At 37.9% G+C, this 23719-nt stretch overlaps 1 protein-coding gene across 2 annotated transcripts in view; it reads right to left on the reverse strand.

Moving 5' to 3' along the window:
* Nucleotides 1-23719, reverse strand: part of sema3bl (sema domain, immunoglobulin domain (Ig), short basic domain, secreted, (semaphorin) 3bl) — a 52103-nt gene that overhangs the window by 21645 nt on the left and 6739 nt on the right. For both annotated transcript variants that reach the window (XM_058085224.1, XM_058085223.1), the window contains exons 2-4: nt 15396-15556; nt 11992-12054; nt 7015-7134 (exon numbers count right to left, since the gene is read on the reverse strand). In XM_058085224.1, coding sequence (XP_057941207.1) covers nt 7015-7134; nt 11992-12054; nt 15396-15556 — 344 coding nt within the window. The remainder of the gene's footprint in view (nt 1-7014; nt 7135-11991; nt 12055-15395; nt 15557-23719) is intronic.

The raw sequence follows: 23719 nt of genomic DNA on the forward strand, positions 1-23719 counted from the left end.
AAAATACGCATCTTTGTAATAATAATAAATAATAATAATAAAAAAATCAGACTTTCTGCAAAACCCAATGCTAGCAAGAGTACTCTATCAACTCAGTTTTTTCTCCTCGGAACTACTTTGATACCCCAAAATTCCCTCAAAATCTGTCAAGAATCTAATATTCTACTGTTAAAACTCTTGAAAGTTTATAAGATATTGTTTTTAAATTATATTTTGCGGCTCCAGTTTATTTTTCTTTAGTGAGCGAGGGGGTAAAATGGCTCTTTTCATCGTAAAGGTTGCCGACCCCTGTGTTGGGTAAATCACAAAGCTAAAATACAGATGTTTTATCTGAGTAGTTTAGCATACTATATCTTGACCTAGCATCTTTCTTACACAAAATGCATCACATTGGTTCCTGCTGGAAAAAAAAAATGAACTTGTAGAAACGGGAACCTCAAATGCGGAGGCTCAAACCGACCAAAATTGTCTCAAATGGGATGAGAGACGAATGGCGAACTTTCACCGCTACACTATTTCACAGAGATACCACAAAAATCTGAGCAGTGACATTTCCGGTACTGCATTTTTTTTGTCTGTAAATTTCACAAAGATTGTTATTTGTATTGTTTGATATGGAAAAATAACAAAAACAAAAACATCCCAGATACTTTGTATGGTCTTATTTAGCATAAATCAATGCTCATCTTATTGCTGTCCGTGGAAACACAACCATTGTTATGACTTTAATCTCTTCAGAAGAATGAATTCCTGTTCCTTTGTGCACACAAAGCAAGTCTTGGCTCTTATTTGTTTCTTTCCGACGTGTCTGGCCCTCGTCTGAACTCTCTCTGTGTGTCTGTCTGAGAAACCAGGAAGTGTGGGATCAGTGTCATTTGCCAGAGTTCAGACCAGTTTCCCACCCAGTTTCCCCAGTGACGACCCGCCCAGAGCTTAACTTTGCAGCGAGGAGCCGACGAGGTCATAAGAGTGAGGAAAAAAAATAAATAAATACAACAAGAACCCAAAAAAAAACAGCTGATAGTGTATATAAAAACATATTGCATCAGGGTCATTAATTTTCTGTCAATAGGCTTTCAGCATGAAGTCACCCAGTAAATACACTCGTCCATTTCCTTTCCTTGCACGCTATGCTTTAAGGCGAACGTTCCCAGCTGTGTATTTAGAAAATATTCCTCATGTTGATAAGAGTCGGCTGTTTTTATTTTTCCAGTGACTGCAGTAAAACACCAAACCGCATCAATAAGTCATGCTTGGTCTCTTTGTTTTTTCATTGACTATCTATTTGGAACGAAGCCACAAACGCCACATGGGAACATCCTGACATTCTGCGACATCATACCAGCAAGGCTTTTATCTCTTCAGCATTGAAATATCCAGGATTAAACACTAAAAATAAAATATGAATTGATGTTGACAAGAATTACGGTAAGTTCGACACGATCGTTATTGATTGAGCTGCCCTCAAAATGACTCGGGAATATCTGGGCGTTTGTTTTATTGGCCAGACAATGGACTATTGTTACCAACTGGGTGAGTCCTATTCTGTGGCGTCATCACAGATGACATTCAAATCTGTCTTACTAAAAAAATAATGGGACAAAAAATGCTACAGACTAGTGGTGGGCAAAAACCGATCATTCCTGTTCATTCGGTAAAAAGATCCGTTCATTTCAGTCAATTGGTCGTTACACTGTGATCTCCCCCTGTGCCGAGTCGAGTCAGTCCGTTCACTTAACTTACTACTTAAAATGTACAAATGCCGGAAGAAATGTAGCTTCTGCATAGGATATTGTGATATTTCATGTGGAAAACAATACAAGAAATCTGTCTTACTAAAAAATAATGGGACAAAAAACAATGCTACAGACTAGCCCAACAAAAACGTTCATTTCAGTTAACCATATCATTCCGGTTCATTCAGTAAAAAGATCCGTTCATTTCAGTCAATTGGTCGTTAGACTGTGATCTCCCCCTGTGCCGAGTCGAGTCAGCCCGTTCACTTAACTTACTACTTAAAATGTACAAATGCCGGAAGAAATGTAGCTTCTGCGTAGGATATTGTGATATTTCATGTGGAAAACAATACAAGAATCCGTCACCATCACTCAACCGGGAATTGAACTCGTAACACCGCTACCCAACACTGTGTTTTGGAGCAAAGTTAGCAAAAGCGACATTGGTCCAGTATATCCCTGACACCCTCTGGCTTCAATCCAACAACTAGTTAGCCAACTCCAGGTTAGCCAAATCATCAACCAACTTAACTATATGGGTATTTACCTTTTTTTGGTCAGGATTTTTGTTATTATTATTAGGTTTAGGTGTTGACCGGTAATGAAAATGTTTATGTTTTTGCGATTCTGCTTTTTTGAGGACTGAATAGCACTTTTGTGGAATTTGAGCAAGACTGGTCCCAACCAGGGCATGGTTGGGACCTGGCTACTAAAAAAATAAAATAAAATAAAATAAAATAAAAACTATTTAAAAATTATTATATTATATTATTATATCATTATTATAAAACAACACAGTCAGTGACTGATGCACGATCGTGCCCCAAAACACTGTATATTTAACGAAACAAGTTTAAGACTACAAGGTGCATACTGCAATGTATGAAGAGGGGAGTATTACTTAATGCCAGGAATAAATGGAGAACTTAAATTATATTAGGAAATCAGGAAGTGAACAAATGTAACAGTTACTGATTGTAAAAGTACCAGATGGAGGGGTAGGATTTAATAAGCTTTGCTTCTTCCTACTCCTTTTGGACACGTGGAACTGTGAACTGATTTTGTGATGCATTCAATTGTAATCTGATGCATGTTCAAATGAAATCAAACCATTACCATTACCAATGCACCATGACCCAAAGGTAAAATATGTCTCTTATGTTGCACAATAACAACACAATAATAACACAATAATAAGTCATTCAGCATTTGTTTAAAGATGATAAAATTCTAGACCACAACCCATAAAGGGTGCCACAAATGTCATTTACAGTTTTCATGGTAACAAAACACTATTAAATATGGACATTTTTTAGGATGCTAAATGCGCCACGATTCAGTAGTTTCATCAGGTAGTCACTCTAAACCTTCGAGTCCACGGGGAGTCGGGTCGTTTATTTAACCAGTTGCTAACTGGTGCAGAACACACACAAACACGAATGTTTGCCTAACCTGTGTAGGGAACCGAGGCTTGGAACGATCCAACCGACCTCTGGGTGGGATGACCTTTATTTTCCCCCTGAGGCATTTCATCTCAGTGAGGGTCAGACGTACATGTTATAGTGGTTGCGGCGTTCTCATGCCATCACTTTCTTGGTTGGTTCGAGTCCGAGCAACGTTTGATGCTGAGGCGTTATGTTATGACGTTGGCATGTCAGTGAAGAGTAGCAGTGGAAATGTTTGAGGGTTTAAGCCTAAACTTAGGCTATTGACATGGATTGAACAGACGTTGCTATATTTTCTTTGCTATATTAGTCTCTTTCATTTTTCCATCTTCAATATTGTCATACTACCTGACTTCCCCCCCAACTGGGTTTCAGAAATGTCCACATGTCTACGTTGTATTTTTTCCACGTAGAAGACAGCCACGTTTATGTAAGAAGTGAAAGATTAAATTAGAGACAGAACCTTTACGGGAGTGAAAGTTTAAGTCTGGAGACAGGGCGCCATTGTTTGACTGGGCAGTCACAACACGGCACCACGTCAAATGGACCCAACATTTGTCTTTGCAATCCAAAACCTTTGACTTTTACTGACAATTTCTGGAATCCCGGATAGAGTTTCGTAAATTGTTCCACTTCGGGGCATAACGTTTGTTTGGCCAATCACTTGTCTAAATGGTACTAGGGGTTCTAACGTGTTTGGTTTGGCAAAGCATTCGTTTTCTGTATTTGCCTTGGCACACTTTGGAAAAACTGAATCGGTCATATCATTCCTCAGTCATTAAGTTCTGTGACAGGACAGTGACAACGGTACTGAAAAAATAAGGAAAAGCAATAAAACATTGGAAGTCAAGTTGAGAGAGAGATTAAAGAAATGGAAGATAGATTCCATACACAAACTAGAACAAGGTACGTTTGGGTGATATATTTATTTATATATATATATATATATATATATATATATATTATTTATATACCTGTATTGTTCTCAATCAGAAATCACTACACACTCTTTATTGCTCTCTGATTCTACCATATCTTACTTATTGTGTGGAAATATGGGCTAATAACTATAAAAGCAATCTTCACTCGCTAAATGTACTGCAAAAAAGGCCAGTAAGGATAATTCATAATGCCGCCTACAGAGAACATACTAACTCCTTATTTCTTCAACTTGCTGATATATCTTCAAACAGCTAAAATAATGCAAGGCTAAAAATAACCAATTACCTAAAAATGTCATCCAATACTTTGAACTAAATTTGAAACACTTATATGCTAGGACTACGTTAAAAAAGTAGTCAGTATGTAGTAGTCAGTTGTAGTAGTCAGTATGTGGAATCAAACTATGGAATGGATTGAGTAAGGAAATCAAACAATGCACAACGATGAGCCAATTCAAGAAACAATACAAGCAGTTGATGTTTGCTGAATACAAGGATGAAGAGTCTTGAACCAGTCATGATGTGCTATATATATCACTATATTGACACTTACTATGGTACACATTATGTCATTGGATGCTCATATCACCTCCTACTTTGGTACGTGACAAATTAAATTAAATTAAATTAAATTAAATTAAATTAAATTAAATTAAATTAAATTAAATTAAATTAAATTAAATTAAATTAAATTAAATTAACAACAAAAAAACCTTAAATAAAAATTAGGGAAGCAGGAAGTGAACAAATGTAACAGTTACTGATTGTAAAATTACCAGATGGAGGGGTAGGATTTAATAAGCTTTGCTTCTTCCTACTCCTTTTGGACATGTGGAACTGTGAACTGATTATGGGATGCATTCAATTGTAATCTGATGCATGTTCAAATGAAATAAAACCATTACCATTACCTGTATATAGATTCTTCCAATGGTACAAAAATGACTTATACCGGTGAATCAAATGCTGTCATGTTGGGGAAGCTGGCAACAATCGACAAGATCCCAAGATCTGAACCCTCATCCGGGCAAGGAAAAACTCAAAAGAAACCTTGAGAAGGGACCAGAATGACCAGGCTGCAATGGATGTCGAGTGGGCAACATGTGACCCGATCTACGTACTATATAGTACAAAGTAAATCCAGGCAGTCAAAGGTCAAGGCCAGAAATACCGTTAACTAAATGCTGTAAAAATACGTTTTAAGTTATGGCAGTTATGGCCTTTAAAATACCATTTCAGTCCGTTCAGTTGCAAAAGCTTTTTTTTGATTGGCTGGAGAGTCAGTTCACCTTAACTTAAAAACAATGAACTAATGTGTCATTGTGGCTTAAATAGTTTTTAAAAAAGTCAATGAAAAAAAGTACTTGATGCAGTGAAGATGACATATTGACAGATACAGCACTAAGAAGAGTAAAAGTACAAATAAATCCACTTCCCGGTTACTAAAAGTCTGGCACTTTCCCACCACGGTGTTACATTTCCTCTTGGTGGATTTGGATCCACTTTGTGCTCCGCTCATGCCCGCTTTGACTGCCTCCTGCTGGGTCACATTGAGCTGTCATGTGGAAGGCCACGCTGAGGTGTCCGACAGCTGGAACTTGAGTCTAAGTGGCTCTCATTCATGCATCCCTGTCGTTTGTTTTGGTTTGGAGGGGGGAGGACTCGGCCTGGATTAGCATCAAACTAAATGGAAAGGCCAAAAGAGATATTGCTGTCTGCTCAGGCTGAAACATAGTACTTTTATGGAGTATATTTATGGACAGTACAGTCCATAAGTAATTTTGACTGTGTTAATGATAATGATTTTATTTCATTTGAACATGCATCAGATTACAATTGAATGCATCACATAATCAGTTCACAGTTCCACATGTCCAAAAGGAGTAGGAAGAAGCAAAGCTTATTAAATCCTACCCCTCTATCTGGTACTTTTACAATCACTAACTGTTACATTTGTTCACTTCCTGCTTTCCTAATATAATTTTTTACATTGTTTTTTAAAATAAGTTTTAAATAAAATAAAATAAAATAAAATAAAATAAAATAAAATAAAATAAAATAAAATAAAATAAAATAAAATAAAATAAAATAAAATAAAATAAAATAAAATAAAATAAAATAAAATTCATATTCTGGTCAGGACGGTAATTTATGGTTTGATTTTTGGCTATTCATTATATTAGCCATATTCATACTATGTATTAAAACAATTATGAAAGAGGTACTATGGAATATAAGTGAGGATAAGCGGCATAGAAAATGGATGGATGGGTATAGAATATAAAATTTTTTCCTTTTTTAAAATACACACATTTTTAGGGAAAATAAACCATTTAATCAGGGGTTGAACCTTGTGAAGACATATCCACTCCAAAGCTTTTTGATGCTATGTTAAAATGCTAAATGGTGCATTTTGGTGCTATGGTAAAAAAAAAATGCTCAGTAAATAATCCAAATTTGATGCAACCAATTGGCCAATGAAAAAAATCTGATTTGTTTGTAAAAAATATATAGTTTGGCAGTAATTCATATTTATTTGTTCTTAGCATTCATTTAGGTCAGGATATATAACTCATGTGGACGGTCCCCCGCCCCACTTACTGACTAACTGAATTGTAGCGAAGCCTTTTTTTTTGTTAGGTGTGAATGCTTGAAGTCCTGAACAACAATTAGCTGACATTTTAGCCTATTTTTTTAATGCAGGAAGTGTTGTGCGTACATGAACCATGTCCATGAGGAAGAAGGTTTTTTTTTGTTGTCATGCTGATAAACAGAACATGAACTTTTGTGTAATTCAATAAAATCAACATTGTTCCGAAACCATTTTGTGCTGGTTTCATCTCCCATCCAAATGTAACATGGCTTTGCGTCCACGCCTGTGTAAATGCTTACCTCTCCTCTGTGTCCCACATAGATGAAGCTACACATGGGGTGGAAGGCTCCAGTGCCGCAAGCCAGGAGGTGAGTGCGGTTGTACGGCTGCAGGAGGCGCACAAAGTTGGCACATTCCGTCTAAAAAAAAAAAAAAACACACACACACAACCATTCCGATTACTTCGAGGTATTGAGAACCACAATCTCATACGCTGTGACGCATATACTCGCACAAAAATACACCGAGTGTAATAGAAGATGTCATCCAAATGGAGATAAGCTGATTTTCAGGGTTACCCAGGGAACAAAGTTATTTCTTGACATTTCTTATTGAGACCACATGTTTTAGTAACAAGACCCAAAATATTTTGCTTTTTATTACTGGATGTAACGTGATAGACTCCACTCAGTTCCGTGGATTTGAGCCCAAAGTGACATGCTGACCATGCTGGCATTGAACAACCACTTTTATTGGCTCTGTGTACTTCATCTGTACTTTCATATCACAGAACATTTGAAATGATGTTACAAAAGTAAATATATATATATAATTTATGTGCCCAAATATGGTAATGTACAGAATTATACAGAAAGGAAAGAAACCATATTGAATTTATTCTATACATGTATTAATATTTGCATTTAAGAACACCAATCATTCATTTTCTATACCGCTTATCCTCACGTATGCTGGAGCCTATCCCAGCTGTCTTCGGGCGAGAGGCGGGGTACACCCTGGACTGGTGGCCAGCCAATCACAGGGCACATATAGACAAACAACCATTCACACTCACATTCATACCTATGGACAATTTGGAGTCGCCAATTAATTATCATTTATTATGTTATGTGAACAAATATTTTTTATTAAATTAAATCCAATATGGTTTAAAATTTTTACATTCTTTATCTTTCAAAATGTTTTAAACATTTTTTTATTTACTTGAATTTAATGTGATTATTTTTTTCTAATAGTTTATTTGATAATGTACAAACTTTAATGTAAACTGGTACACACTAATATAATACTATTATTACATTATTATACACTACATAAGATGTCTTAATTTAAGTGGTAACAAACTGGTAACAAAAAGGCTGCTAGGTGCCAAGGAGTTTTACTTTATTTTAGTTTTATTCATTCATTTTCTACCGCTTTTCCTCACAAGGATCGCGGAGAGTGGTGGAGCCTATCCCAGCTGTCTTCGGGCTAGCCAATCACAGGGCACATATAGACAAACAACCATTCACACTCACATTCATACCTATGGACAATTTGGAGTCGCTAATTAACCTAGCATGTTTTTGGAATGTGGGAGGAAACCGGAGTACCCGGAGGAAACCCACGCATGCACAGGGAGAACATGCAAACTCCACACAGAGATGGCCGAGGGTGGAACTGAACTCAGGTTGTGCAGAGAAGGGCATAGTAAGAATCCAAAAACTTACCACTTCCACATGGAATAAGAGGAATCTTTTTTCACAGGGCACATATAGACAAACAACCATTCTCCCAGAGATGGCCGAGGGTGGAATTGAACCCTGGTCTCCTAGCTGTGAGGTCTGCGCGCTAACCACTCGACCGCCGTGCCGCCCCATGTTACATTATGTGAACAAATATTTTTACAAAATTAAATTCATTATTTTTTTTTAATTTTTACAGTCTTTGTCTTTCAAAATGTTTTAAACAATTTTTTTTTTATTTTAATTGAATTTAACGTGATCATTTTTCCAATAGTTTATTTGATAATGTACAAACTTTAACTAAAATTTTACCAAGCACACCCTAATATAATACTATTATTACATTAGTATACACTACATAAGACGTGTTAATTTAAGTGGTAACAAAAGGCTGCCAAGGAGTATTCGGGATATGATGAGTTTTACTTTATTTTAGTTTTATTGTTTTTTTTTTAATTAAACAGTGACCAATTTTTCAGATTAATTCATATTACTATGGAAAAAATAGTGAGAACAACCTGGATGTCAACCAGTGACACAGAACGGATGGAGTTTCCACTCCACTCTACGTTTACATTATTGGAATCATCATTATTTCATTGGTTCTTTTAGCCCACAGCGTACGCCTGATCCAGTATGATTTATTCTCCATTTCAGGAGCGAGAACTAAAGGCTGTGCTTCAGTTTAAACAAGACCTACGCCATAGAAGCAAGTGAAATCTGTGTGGCCTACAGTGGAATGAAATGTTGACAATAAAGAAATACGCCTGAGCTCTATTCACTCTGGGATTTTGGAGTTTTATATATGTGGGTGGGTTTTATTGAGGCCATAAAGAAAGTTCAACAAAAAACGTTTTTTTTTCCTTTTCCCTGTTCTCGCTCAAACTAGTTTTTTTTTTCTCTGTGGCGGTAGCTTCAACGTTGCTTGGATTGGAAAAAAATGATATTTAATCAATAGACAAGCAGCTAGGCTTAAGAAGGTTTGGTTGAAACGACGTGTCTTTTTCAGATGACACTTGCCGACAGAATGGCGGGCGCTCCTTCCAAAGTGATGTAGTAATTGTTTGAGTCATTGGAAATGGGGACAAATGTGTCCCACATGTCGGAAGAAAATGGTACTTATGGAAAAATGATGTGGTTTATTATGGAGAAAAATGAAGTTACGCATTGGGTTTATTTATAGATATGACATGACATCAAGAATTGAACTAGTTTTTAACTATACTGTTGGTGACCAATGAAAATGAGCTTGAAGCTATCATTAATATCTTATATACAGTCCATGTTGTGCAATGGCGCTATCAAATGAATCAATAACAAATGAAAAGAGGGTCCTTGAACTGAGCATCCAAAAGCAAAGCCAGCTATACATGCATGGATTCATTTCTCTAATATCAACTTCTAAGTCTTGGAATAAAGTTTTCAATGCTGCACGGATGGCTTGTCGATAGCAGATGTTAGCAGTTAGCAACAGCAGCAGCACCGTAAAGACCGACTTGATTTAATGTAGGCACAAGTCTTTTGTTCTACTCCCGGGCTCTGTGCTTAACCACCCCACTATTATTACTACAGACTGACATCAGTCAAGTGCAGTGAAATGGTACTAATGGATGAACGCTCAAAGAAAGACAGACGGAATGGAAGTACTTACGTAGCGTAATAGCTTTGCTATTTGGACACACAGTAATAGATTTGGATGTCACTGGTAATTCATTTACACCATGGGCTCTAATTTTGTGGCGCAGCGTGGCGCACCCCAAGCATCCCACCAATGATGCGCAGCTAATTTTGTAACTGGGCTGTGGCGGCGCACCAGGGGAGGTGTCCAAAATGTAATATCAAAACAACGCACAAAGGTGCCAGTTCAGACCTGTTCTATTCTTGGTGCAGGCGAAGCGCACCCGGCGCACCGTTGGACTTTCCAGAATCTGCACCTATTCCAGCTGTTAATTTATGCTTCCTGTTTGTTTTAATTTATTCCACCCATATAGCGTGCCCACTCCGCTGTGATTGGTCACACGTCCAAAGTGCTTCCTAAATATGAACCATATAAGGAAGTCCGCCTCTCTGTGACATCACAAAGGAACAGTTTTACCATGCCCCTTGAAATCGAGCGTTTTGAGCCATCCCAAACTTCTTTCAGGGCTAATTTCCAAATGCGAAAACGTCATTATCTGAAACTTTGGCATCATCTAACACAAGAATACAACATTCTAACTACATTTATAGGACAAAAAAGTGACTTCCTGTCAAAACGGTCTGTTTTAATTTATTCCACCCATGGCATGCCCACTCCAGTGTGATTGGTCACATGTCCAAAGTGCTTCCTAAATATGAACCATATAAGGAAGTCTGCCTCTCTGTGACATCACAAAGGAACAGTTTTACCACGCCTCTTGAAATCGAGCGTTTTGAGCCATCCCAAACTTCTTTCAAGGCTAACTTCCAAATGCGAAAACCTCATTATCTGAAACTTTGGCATCATCTAACACAAGAATACAACATTCGAACTACATTTATAGGACAAAAAAGTGACTTCCTGTCAAAACGGTCTGTTTTAATTTATTCCACCCATATAGCATGCCCACTCCGCTGTGATTGGTCACACGTCCAAAGTGCTTCCTAAATATGAACCATATAAGGAAGTCCGCCTCTCTGTGACATCACAAAGGAACAGTGTTACCACGCCTCTTGAAATCGAGCGTTTTGAGCCATCCTAAACTTCTTTCAGGGCTAACTTCCAAATGCGAAAATGTCATTATCTGAAACTTTGGCATCATCTAACACAAGAATACAACATTCTAACTACATTTATAGGACAAAAAAAGCGGGAAAAGCATACTAGGTCCCCTTTAAATCACTTGAATCCAATGTGATTAATGTTAAAGAATGACAGTACAGCATTTATTTGTATGAGTTCTAACTGATGACGGTGAAGGTCACAGGCTGTGGTTCTTAAGAGGGAGGCCATCATTTAAATGTTTATGGAGGCTGACTGTTGTCTAAAAAAAAAAAAAAGGCTGCTGACATGGGCAGATTAAACAAACGCCCCCCCTCTCCCTTTGCTACATTTATTTACCTTTCAGTCAAAGTAATGCCAACGTGGTGTTTTTGCTTTTCTCAACAGAGTGATGGAACGTAAACACAGTCTGGTGCATGAGTGGTGAATGTATACCACACACACACAAAAGGACCATAGAAACAATCTGAAGACCCGCCCCCCTACCCCTCCAACTCCTCCACATTTGGTCAAAGTTATGTCAAGAGTACTCGCTGTCTTTTTTTTTTTTTTTTTGGTATGTGATCCATCTTGTTTGACACCCCGAAAATACTGACAAAGCAAAGTGATGTGATGGAATGCAAAAAGACATCTGCGCAGCCTTAACTGAAGACAATACACAATCCATACACGAAGAAATATCAAAATTTCTTTAGCTTCTTTCGTCCCCTAATAATGTACTGAAAGTGCGTTGCCCATATCCATCCTACTTAGTGACAGACAACATTCCCACATCAGCGTTAATGACTTACCTGTGGTTCTTTCCCCCTTTGAATGCAGTCCTCTCTGTTGCCGGGTAACGGGGGCCAGTAGATCTACAAGGGAGGACAAACACTTTAAATCTGACCATCCAGACCATGTTTGAATTGGACGCATCCATCAGGAAGGAGAATCTTTGCAATGACTGGCAGAAACAATTGATTGGGAATATTCTCATTCATCTCATTCATTGTATTGAATTGATTGCAACTGGACTGTTTAGGTTGTCGGCGAAGACGTTTCACCTCTCAGCTGCTTTTTTAATATAAACCATTATTAGTAAAAAAAAAAAAAAAAAAAAAAAAAAAAATATATATATATATATATATATATATATATATATATATATAAAGGCAAGTTTTATGTGATATTCTGGCATTAAGACATTAAGTTACATTCACACTGCATGCATGAGAAAAAAGACTCCTCTCATTCCATGTGGAAGTGGTAAGTTTTTGGATTCTGACTACGCCCTTCTATGCATGACCTGAGTTCAATTCCACTCTCTGCCATCTCTGTGTGGAGTTTGCATGTTCTCCCCGTGCATGCGTGGGTTTTATCCGGGTACTCCGGTTTCCTCCCACATTCCAAATAACATGCTAGGCTAATTGGCGACTCCAAATTGTATTTTAGGGTGTGCCTGGTAAATTTTTATTTTGCGATCAGTTTACATTAAAGTTTGTACATTATCAAATAAACGATTTGAAAAATAATCACGATAATTCAAGTAAATAAAAAAAAATTGTTTAAAACATTTTTGAAAGACTGGAAAAATGTAAAAATAAAATTATAAATTTAATTTAATAAAAATATTTGTTCACATAACATAATAATTTAGCTTTAATTGCCAACTCCAAATTGTCCATAGGTATGAATGTGAGTGTGAATGGTTGTTTGTCTATATGTGCCCTGTGATTGGCTGGCCACCAGTGCAGGGTGTACCCCGCCCGCCTCTCGCCCGAAGACAGCTGGGATAGGCTCCAGCACCCCCCGCGAGCGACCCTTGTGAGGATAAGAGGTAGAAAATGAATGAATGAAAGTTATATGTGGTATTCTGGTCACATTGATGAGACATACCATTACCTTAAGTTACCTTCACACTGCATGTATGTGAAAAAAAACAAACTCTCATTCCGTGTGGAAGTGGTACTTTCCGTGTGCTTTCTGCCTGTACTGAAACATAACAGCCAATGAAAGACGTCTCAACATTCACCATCAATGAACTAGAAACTTTCTTACGGACCAACACAGAGTCTGAAACCGATTTGTTTTGGCTAACGAGCGTGATTGAAAAGAGACCTGACGTGTATGACAACATGTGATTGTTCTCAATGTGTCTCAATGAGGTCATCTCAAGGTCATAAAACACACTACAGCAAAAAGGTCAGGCAAAAAATCATCAAGTGGTCTGCTGTTTTTAGGAATCTAGGTTTGACCCTGGAACAGATTATTAGTATTTATTATTTCCTATGGATTCCAGCATAAAAATAGATTTGAGGGCGTGTCCTATTCGTGTCCAAAAGATGGTTGCTCTCATCAGAATTCATTGGAAAGAAAAGTCGAATTTCAAGCTTGACTGCAATACAATTAGAAACTGGAACATATCTAAATTTTGGAGTGGTTTAAAATCCCTGGCACAGGGTTCTTTGGCTCGTTCTTTGCTGCACAGCAACATCCCGTCTGGCGCCCCCGAGATCTCCACCCTTTTGTGAGAAATATGGCTGACCTCCACCATCCATCCCAGTTCCTTCCTGCTTTTACTCCACACATGTCCAACCCTGAGTCCCATCCTCCAACATCACAGACATCAGTCTCGTGTCCTCGTCCTTTGAGGGTTGACGTTGTTTGTGTTTCAGATGAAAAGTGGAGGAGAGTCGCTAACACATCCTTTCATTATAACCTGGTCCTGATGTCTGCTGAGCAAAAACCATCCCCCAGCAGGCCCGCAGCATTAAAAGTATTTTTTTATCTGTATTTTGTATCATTTCTGTCAAATGAACAATTATTTAACCAAGATAATACATATTTTATGGATAATATCTGACTCTCTGGTATCACTGTTTCCATTTCTGTGTGTCAAAAGAATGTTATTTTAAGTTATTGGATGGTAATTAGAAATAATTGGAAGCATTGAACCGTGTTATTGTGGCGAGAACAGCACCTTCTGCCAAACGCTGGTGGTTTGATTTATGGTGCAACAAGGGACTTTTACACTGAGCACAACTGTTTGCGTTGGAGTTTGAACATTTTTGCAGAAATAATTAAAACAATCAGAGGAATGGCAGAAGCACAGTGTTGTGGAGTCTGGCACTTTTGAATAACTTTATTCGGACCTCAACTCATCAACAGAAGTGCAACTCCGACATCATGTATGTATCTCCAACTCACAAACACGTCAGAATGACAATGGCCGCCAGATGCATTCAAACCTCAACGTCTACAATTTAATATTTTTGTACGTGTGGCCTAAATGTTGGCGCCTATCCTGGCTAAATTCTGGCAAGAGGCAGGGTAACCCCTGGACTGGTCAGGTGATTAATCATGATTAATTATTTGAAAACTGTGAGTAATCTTTGTTTAATAATCTTAATTTGACAGTCCTGATTTTTTAATGATGTGGTGGTCATACAATGATCATTCATTTTCTACTGCTTATCCTCACGAGGGTCGCAAGGGGGGGTGCTGGAGTCTATCCCAGCTGTCTTCGTACACCCTGGACTGGTGGCCAGCCAATCACAGGGCACATATAGACAAACAACCATTCACACTCACATTCATACCTATGGACAATTTGGAGTCGCTAATTAACCTAGCATGTTTTTGGAATGTGGGAGGAAACCGTAGTACCCAGAAAAAAACCCACGCATGCACGGGGAGAACATGCAAACTCCACACGGAGATGGCCAAGGGTGGAACTGAACTCAGGTCGTGCAGAGAAGGGCATAGTAAGAATCCAAAAACTTACCACTTCCACATGGAATGAGAGGAATGATATCTTTATATTTTTACTTTATGTTGTAGCTATTTGTATTTTTTATTAGTATTATATTGATTTTATATTGATTTTCTCAAACTGTACTATAGGAAATTCAGTACTAATATAATCAATACATTTTTAATTATTACTACTATTATTATTAGTAATATTCAGAGTTGTAGTAGTAGTTTTTATTTTGGAATTTGGGGAAATTCTGCAACGTTTGTTATTGTTATAATATATATTTTTGATAACTTCACTTATGCCATGGAGTTAGGCATTTATTTTTACTATTTAACTTGCATTTTATTTACCTAAAAATGTTCTCTGTCATCCTTTATTTTTCATTTCACTTTGAACATTAAAAGTGATAAATAAATATATATTGTCACGTGTTTTACAGTATTTTGTTCATTTCACCTCTTTGGACTCGCTCCTGGTGGGTCCCAGCAGAAGAGAGTACAAGACGTCTTGGCCCCCCAGGAAGAGACGGTCACGGTACTCATCCAGATACACGGCGGACAGCGACAGTTGTCCATGATGTCCGCTGAAGATAGACGACCTGTTGGTGGACAGCAAGTCTGCACACAGAACAAGAACAAAAAAAAAGAGTTTGATTATCTGGTATTAATTTATTATATCACAAGAAAGAACACTATTTTTTTTTACTTCATGTTACCAAATATGGTTCCTTGTCCAACAAAGTCCTCCAGTAAATTCTACTCCACAAAAAAAAAACCCTCCAAAAGCACTGAACCAAGACCAAGAAACATAACTCTCACCACGGGGTCACAATGCAAAACCTGCACTTTCCATCCAATGATACTAAATCTTACTCGGGTTAGAAACATGTGCACTATAGATGAGAAGCCCCTACATGTCCAGCCATATATCTATGGCGGTTGGGGGGTATGGGGGGCGGGGGGTAGGAGTTTGCTTGTGCACCTGGTTGCAAATCCCCCATTACCCCCCCCCAAAAAAACTGGGAACAGTTTTCAAAGTCCAAAAGGTTGAATGGGTGCCCCCCCCCAAGGAATTTATTGGTTCATTACAAGATTACATCTGCTCCAATCAACTCCTCTATTCAATTCACTAGAGTCTCTAAATTGTGGTAGCGCCAGGTCAAAAAACATTGGCATTAATATATGTGGCTGTAGGCAACCTCCTGATGTAGTTTCTTAGTAGTAGCTGGTAGTAGCTGCATTTGAAGTCTCATGAGTGGTTAGCATCTATACATCTCTAGCTCTGCATGCACTTTTGGAATGTTGCGAGGAAACCGGAGTACCCGGAGAAAACCCACACATGCACGGGGAGAACATGCAAACTCCACACAGAGATGGCCGAGGGGGGGATCGAACCTGGGTCTTTTAGCTGTGTGGCCTGCGCGCTAACCACTCGTCACTCAATAACAGTATATTTATACCACACCAAATTGACAATATTTGCTCTTTACACACGGCGCATGGCAATTTTAAAGTAAACCAGCTTCTTAGGGTCTTTTGAGTCATTTCCAGTTCCAAATACAAATGTACTTTCACTCCAAATTTGCCAAGGGTAGAAATACTTCTTTCACTAACTTGTATACTTTCTGTATCTCGTTATTTTTTTTTTCTATGAACGTCCTACTTCTTCTCCACAGGCCTTCTTTATTAACACACAGACAAGTTACTACAGAGATGCCCGAGGAGGGAATCGAACCCAGGTGTCCTAGCTGTGTGGCTTGCGCGCTAACCACTTATCACCGTGCAGCAACAGTATATTTATACAGCACCGAATTGACAACGTTTGTTGTTTACACACGGTGCATGGCAATTTTAAAGTAAACCAGCTTCTTAGGGTCTTTTGAGTCATTTCCAGTTCCAAATACAAATGTACTTTCACTCCAAATTTGCCAAGGGTAGAAATAGTTTTTTTCACTGACTTGCAAACTTTCTGTATCTCGTTATTTTTTTTTTCTATGAACGTCCTACTTCTTCTCCACAGGCTTTCTTCATTAACACACACACACAGACAAGTTACTACGCTGGTAATGAGGTTCTGTGTGTGTGTGTTTAAGTGTGGAGAAGATATTAATAGTTTATGACTTGATCGTGTTTCCTCTGTACACACCATCCCTAATAGGGACGTGATGAAAGCGCAGCTTTAAAGCTTTAAAAGTCAGACATAAAACATTGGCAGGAAAAAAAAAAAAGAGAGAGAGAGATGCTAAGACAAGAGGGATACGACGGCGGGGAAAGATAAGGTCAGTGAGAGGAGAAGGGAGGCTTTGAGCCAGAAAATAACAAGGAAGAGGAGCAGGAAACTGCAGAATGCTGGAGTTTGATGATGAATGTTCTAAAGTCTGACAGCAGAGCAAATATAATGAGGACACAGGAATGAAGAAGATCCACTTGTTCTAAGGAGTGTATATTTAAAAAAAAGCTTGCATACTATGTTCATTCCTTTTGTCATTTTAACAATAAATGCCTGCACTATTACAACATATTCAAATATAGTCCATATTCTAATGTTATACTTCTTTGGGCTTTTCCCATCAGGGGTCGTCACAGCAAATCAATCTCCTCCATCCAACCCTGTCTCATCATGTCATCTGTACTCCTTCCTGATCTTATCCATCCTGGTCACTCCCAGTGAGAACCTCACCATCCTCATCTCTGTACTCCAACATGTACTGTGACTCTGGACATGTCCCAACCATCTCAGTTTGGCCTCTCTGACTTTATCTCCAAGGCCTCTAACATGTAATGTCTCTATGATGTACTCCTTCCTGATCCTATCCATCCTGGTCACTCCCAGTGAGAACCTCAGCATCCTCATCTCTGTACTTCAACATGTACTGTGACTCTGGACATGTGCCAACCATCTCAGTGTGGCCTCTCTGACTTTATCTCCAAGACCTTTAACATGTAATGTACTCCTTTCTGATCCTATCCATCCTGGTCACTCCCAATGAGAACCTCAGCATCCTCATCTCTGCTTCTTATTTTTACACTTGTATGCCAGTTATAACTTCAAACACATCATGCCCACAGCTTGACCCTGGAACAGATTATTTCTACCGACATTTCCTTTCGGGGAAAACTGTCTCTAAAGCTGAACAATCCAGAAGCTGGCTCGTGTTTAACCTTAGAGGTTCCACTGCGCATTTTAAGAACAACAAATCAAGAAAATGTAGATGTTGAGGTGTCGTTAAAGTGTCCCATGGTGTGGAGGTGGGGTACATTATTGCTTTATTTATATGAACTCACTGTCACATGTAATGTCCCTCTGATGTACTCCTTCCTGATCCTATCCATCCTGGTCACTCCCAATGAGAACCTCAGCATCCTCATCTCTGCTTCTTATTTTTACACGTGTATGACAGTTATGACTTCAAACACATCATGCCCACCGCTTGACCCTGGAACAGATTATTTCCGACATTTCCTTTTGGGGAAAACTGTCTCTAAAGCTGAACAATCCAGAAGCTGGCTTGTGTTTAACATTAGAGGTTCCACTGCATATTTTAAAAACAACAAATCATGTAATGGCCCTCTGATGTACTCCTTCCTGATCCTATTCATCCTGGTCACTCCCAATGAGAATGTCAGCATCCTCATCTCTGCTACCTCCAGTTCTGCTTTCTTTTCCCTATTGGGATCACCCTGTGCAGGTTTAAACCCTGTTTGCAGAGCTAAGGCACATTTAGTGGCTAACTTTCATGAGGAACTCATATCGATCCTCAAGTCTTCAGATTTTGGTACAAAAACGCAAATTCCCTTGGTAGGTCAGTAATAATAATGTTATTGCAATTCATCCATCGTCTGTAAATGTTGGTATATTTCAGATCCAATGTCTTTACTTCCATCCAACATGGCGGCATGTAGCATATCATGTACTGTCTTGACCAAAGAAGGTTTTTTTTTTTCCACCAGATCTAGCATGACAATCACATATTCTAGTTGTTACAAGCCAGCGTACCGTCAACATGGCTTTGAAGATATTATGTTAAGGTCAGATTACAACATATGTTGCTTTAGGAGCAGACGGTTCTGCTATCCATTCTCTTTTTCACGGACTACAAAAGAACCAACGTACACATTACGTAATTGACAGTCACCAGATACACTTATCTACATATCAAAGCAAAACAAATACTACTTGTATGTCCAACTTCGCCAAATAAAATACCTTTAAACGTAGTCATAAACATAGTTTACTGTTATTTATTAAATGTATCCACATTTCTACGCTAAGATTTCACTGATATCCATCAATGAGAAAATGAGACAGCACCCAAAGTCTCTCTTTGGGGAATTGATACAATCCAGCACCGACTCAAGTGGACCGCTGACACTGTTAACAAACCCTTGAATAAACGTAGCGGCTATCTTTGAAGTGGAACCCTCGGCACAATACCATCACCGGCCTTTGACACGTCCGTCGAAACCAGACGCTCTTTCGTGTGTCACTTTGGGTTTGTCGCTGGAAGTCTTGTGTGGGGGGGGAAACAAGATGCATTAAAGACAGATGTAAGTGTTCCCTCACCGACGTTGGAAGGCACTGGGAATCCCAAAGGGATCAAAACGGGAGTGGTTAAAGGACAAGGAGACAGATTGGTAGGCACAAGGGACGAAACTCAAGATGTATTTTCGAGCTTTAAGAAGAGGAAAATAAACCCAGAGGGGAAGCTGAAGATGGATAGACAGCCTAAGGTGGAGGTTGAATGGATGGATGGCTGGATAGCAGGACAGTGAGGTGAGGCCGTGTTGTGGTTTTCATAACGTGGCGTTGAGCCGCTAAGACGGATAACAAGCTACAGATGTCAGCTATTAGCTCATTGAGTGTGTGTGTGTGTGTGTGTGTGTGATGGGAGTGCTGATTTTGTCCTCTAGGGGAGTCGACTACAAATTGGCATATTGATATACAGATGTATCTTTTGAGTGACGTCACTATTTTTCCAATAATAAAATCAGATACCGTGCATGATATGTTTCGTGTTGCTATGAAGAAGGGAAGATAAGACCCGGAATTTGCGAATACCTGATGTTGTTGGAATTGAAATCACATTCTTTGGCCGGGAACATGTTTGATGTGCAAACACTGCTACCTAAAGCGGGACTTACAGCTACTTTTTTTGAAAAAAAATAAAAAAATAAAAAATTACGAATTGCATACCGACATGTTGCTGGAAATCTGTTTGAAACATTCATTGGTCAAGACAATGCATGATATGCTGCATGCTGCATATCAATAAAGTGATAATGGTAATGGTTTTATTTCATTTGAACATGCATCAGATGACAATTGAATGCATCGCATAATCAGTTCACAGTTCCACATGTCCGAAAGGAGTAGGAAGAAGCAAAGCTTATTAAATCCTACCCCTCCATCTGGTACTTTTAACTGTTATTGTTACTGCTATTTGTTCACTTCCTGCTTTCCTAATATATATTTTTTTAATTTAATGAAATTTAATTAAATTTAATCTAATTTAATTAAATTTAATTAAATTTCATCTAATTTAATCTAATTTAATTAAATTAAACTAAATTAAACTAAATTTAATTAAATTAAATTTTAAGTTTTTTTTGTCACGTACCAAAGTATGAGGTGATATGACCATACAATGACATAATGGGTACCATAATAAGTGTCAATACAGTGATATATAGTTTGATTCCGCTACTGAAATGCTATGGCTTTTTAACGCAGTCCTAGCATATAAGTGTTCCAAATTTCGTTATATTTCTCCTCTCTTGTAGAGAAGTATTGGATGACATTTTTAGCTAATTGGTTATTTTTAGCCTTATGCATTATTTTAGCTGTTTGAAGATGAACTATATCAGCAAGTTGAAGTATTTGTGATTTTAGAAATAAGGAGTTCTGTGTATGTTGTCTGTAGGCGGCATTATGAATTATCCTTACTGGCCTTTTTTTTTTGCAGTACATTTAGCGAGTGAAGATTTTTTTTTTTATAGTTATTAGCCCATATTTCCACACAATTCCTTCAGTGATGAAATAGAAGCTATACACAAATAGAGTAAAAGAGTACTGCATCGATTAAACAGGTGACCAGTGTTTAAACCTTAGCGGAGGTCTGCGGTTCGTCAATGCTCTTCTTCATTCCAGAATGTCATTAACGCTGATTAGGCACCAGGAAAATCTCTCTACTGGTTTGGAAACGACGTTAACGCTCAGACTATAAGTTTGATATAAAGCAGATGGCCTTACAAAGTAAGGAGAACATTTTGGGAGGGGTGTAAAATTGAGCGTGAGGAGGGAGAAGCGGGACGGGATGAAGAATTTACTGAGGTTCAATTCCAAATCTCATGCTGACAACTCCGGTGTACAAATTGGACATTGGCGGACTGGGATGTACACACACATAGTGTAGATACAGACACAGAAAGTGGGGGTTCGGGGGGTGGGGGGGGGGGCACATATGTAGTCTATTAGAAGCCCCTTAGGTACAAAATGCATGCCAGAATCGCTCACACACACACACACACAAATAAAGATGGTCGCTCCCATTAGCATTGATGCTAACACACGTGCATCCATGGTTGTCGCCAGCGCTGTCATCTTCCCAGGGTATCTATAGCTTTGCTGTATATTTTTGCAGCGTGTCAAGAATTTGGGGAATCTGACACATTCTCAGCGCTCCCTCCTCTTCTTCTTCTTGGTCTTGTCTTATGCTACCTGATCCCAAATTAGCTGTCTGGTGCAAAGGTTTGTAAAATATACACTAGAAGGAAAACAAAACATATCGATAGCGTAATTGCTGGAATTATCACCAAGGTGTTTACTTAAAAGAGACAAATGTGTACACTCGTTATATCTAACAACTCAACTAACTCACTAATAATAATTATAATGATTATAATAATAATTTGGATTACATGAGAAAGTGGAGTGGACTTAAATCAGTATAATTACATCAAATATTTGTAGTTTTTTACTAGTATTATATTTGTATTTTCTCAAACTGTACTATCGGAAATTCAGAGTATCTATCTATCTAGTATCTATCTATCTAGTATCTATCTATCTAGTATATATCTAGTATCTATCTGGTATCTATCTATCGAGTATCTATCTGGTATCTATCTAGTATCTATCTATCTAGTATCTATCTGGTATCTATCTATCTAGTATATATCTAGTATCTATCTAGTATATATCTATCTAGTATATATCTAGTATCTATCTATCTAGTATCTAGTATATATCTAGTATCTATCTATCTAGTATCTAGTATATATCTAGTATCTATCTATCGAGTATTTATCTAGTATCTAGTATCTATCTAGTATCAATCTATCTAGTATCTATGTAGTATCTAGTATCTATCTGGTATCTATCTATCTATCTAGTATATATCTAGTATCTATCTAGTATATATCTATCTAGTATATATCTAGTATCTATCTAGTATCTAGTATATATCTAGTATCTATCTAGTATATATCTAGTATCTATCTAGTATCTATCTAGTATCTATCTAGTATATATCTATCTAGTATATATCTAGTATCTATCTATCTAGTATCTAGTATATATCTAGTATCTATCTATCTATCTATCTAGTATCTAGTATATATCTAGTATCTATCTATCGAGTATTTATCTAGTATCTAGTATCTATCTGGTATCTATCTATCTATCTAACTATCTATCTAGTATATATCTAGTATCTATCTATCTAGTATCTAGTATATATCTAGTATCTATCTATCTAGTATCTAGTATATATCTAGTATCTATCTATCTGGTATCTATCTATCTGGTATCTATCTATCTATCTATCTATCTATCTATCTATCTATCTATCTATCTATCTAGTATCTATCTATCTAGAATCTAGTATCTATCTAGTATATATATATCTAGTATCTATCTAGTATATATCTAGTATCAATCTATCTAGTATCTATCTAGTATCTAGTATCTATGTAGTATCTAGTATCTATGTAGTATCTAGTATCTATGTAGTATCTAGTATCTATGTAGTATCTAGTATCTATGTAGTATCTATCTAGTATCTATCTGGTATCTATCTATGTAGTATCTATCTGGTATCTATCTATGTAGTATCTATATGTCTAGTATCTATCTAGCTAGTATCTATCTGTCTAGTATCTAGTATCTATCTATCTAGTATCTAGTATCCATCCATCCATCCATCTAGTATCTAGATATCTATCTAGTATCTAGATATCTATCTAGTATCTAGATATCTATCCATCTCTATCCATCCCTACTGATTAGGCAAGCAGTTTAAAGTGCATGTAGAGCTAGATAAAGCGAAGTAGAGATAAAGCGGGTAGATACTGCCCCTGATGATAGTACAAAGTACATTTGGAGGTTGCCTACAACCGCAGATGCTTATGGGATTGTTTTGTAACCCATTAGGGACCCGGGCTGTTATTTGCCTTTGTAGACCACATAAATTGTAGCCATCAATCACAGTAAAGATCAAAGTCCTGACAAGAGTAAATCCCGGCATTTCCTGACCACCTGTTGCTGTTGCTGTAGCTTCACAGAGGCTTTTCTTCTGGTTCAAACGTAAACAGAGGACACCACTTGTGTCCTTCTTATTCTTCTTCACATCTTCTACAGCCTTGGGATCAACTCGTAGTCAAGAACAATGGAGAAAAATGGTATTATAATGTGAGATGGGGAGGAGAACGGTGGCCACATGCACACAGTCAGTTCCCGACAGACCCCGTAGGACGGATTATCCCCTTGGGGTCCGAGAGCGA

Source organism: Doryrhamphus excisus, chromosome 10 (genome assembly GCF_030265055.1).
Source record: "Doryrhamphus excisus isolate RoL2022-K1 chromosome 10, RoL_Dexc_1.0, whole genome shotgun sequence".
Lineage (NCBI taxonomy): Eukaryota > Metazoa > Chordata > Actinopteri > Syngnathiformes > Syngnathidae > Doryrhamphus > Doryrhamphus excisus.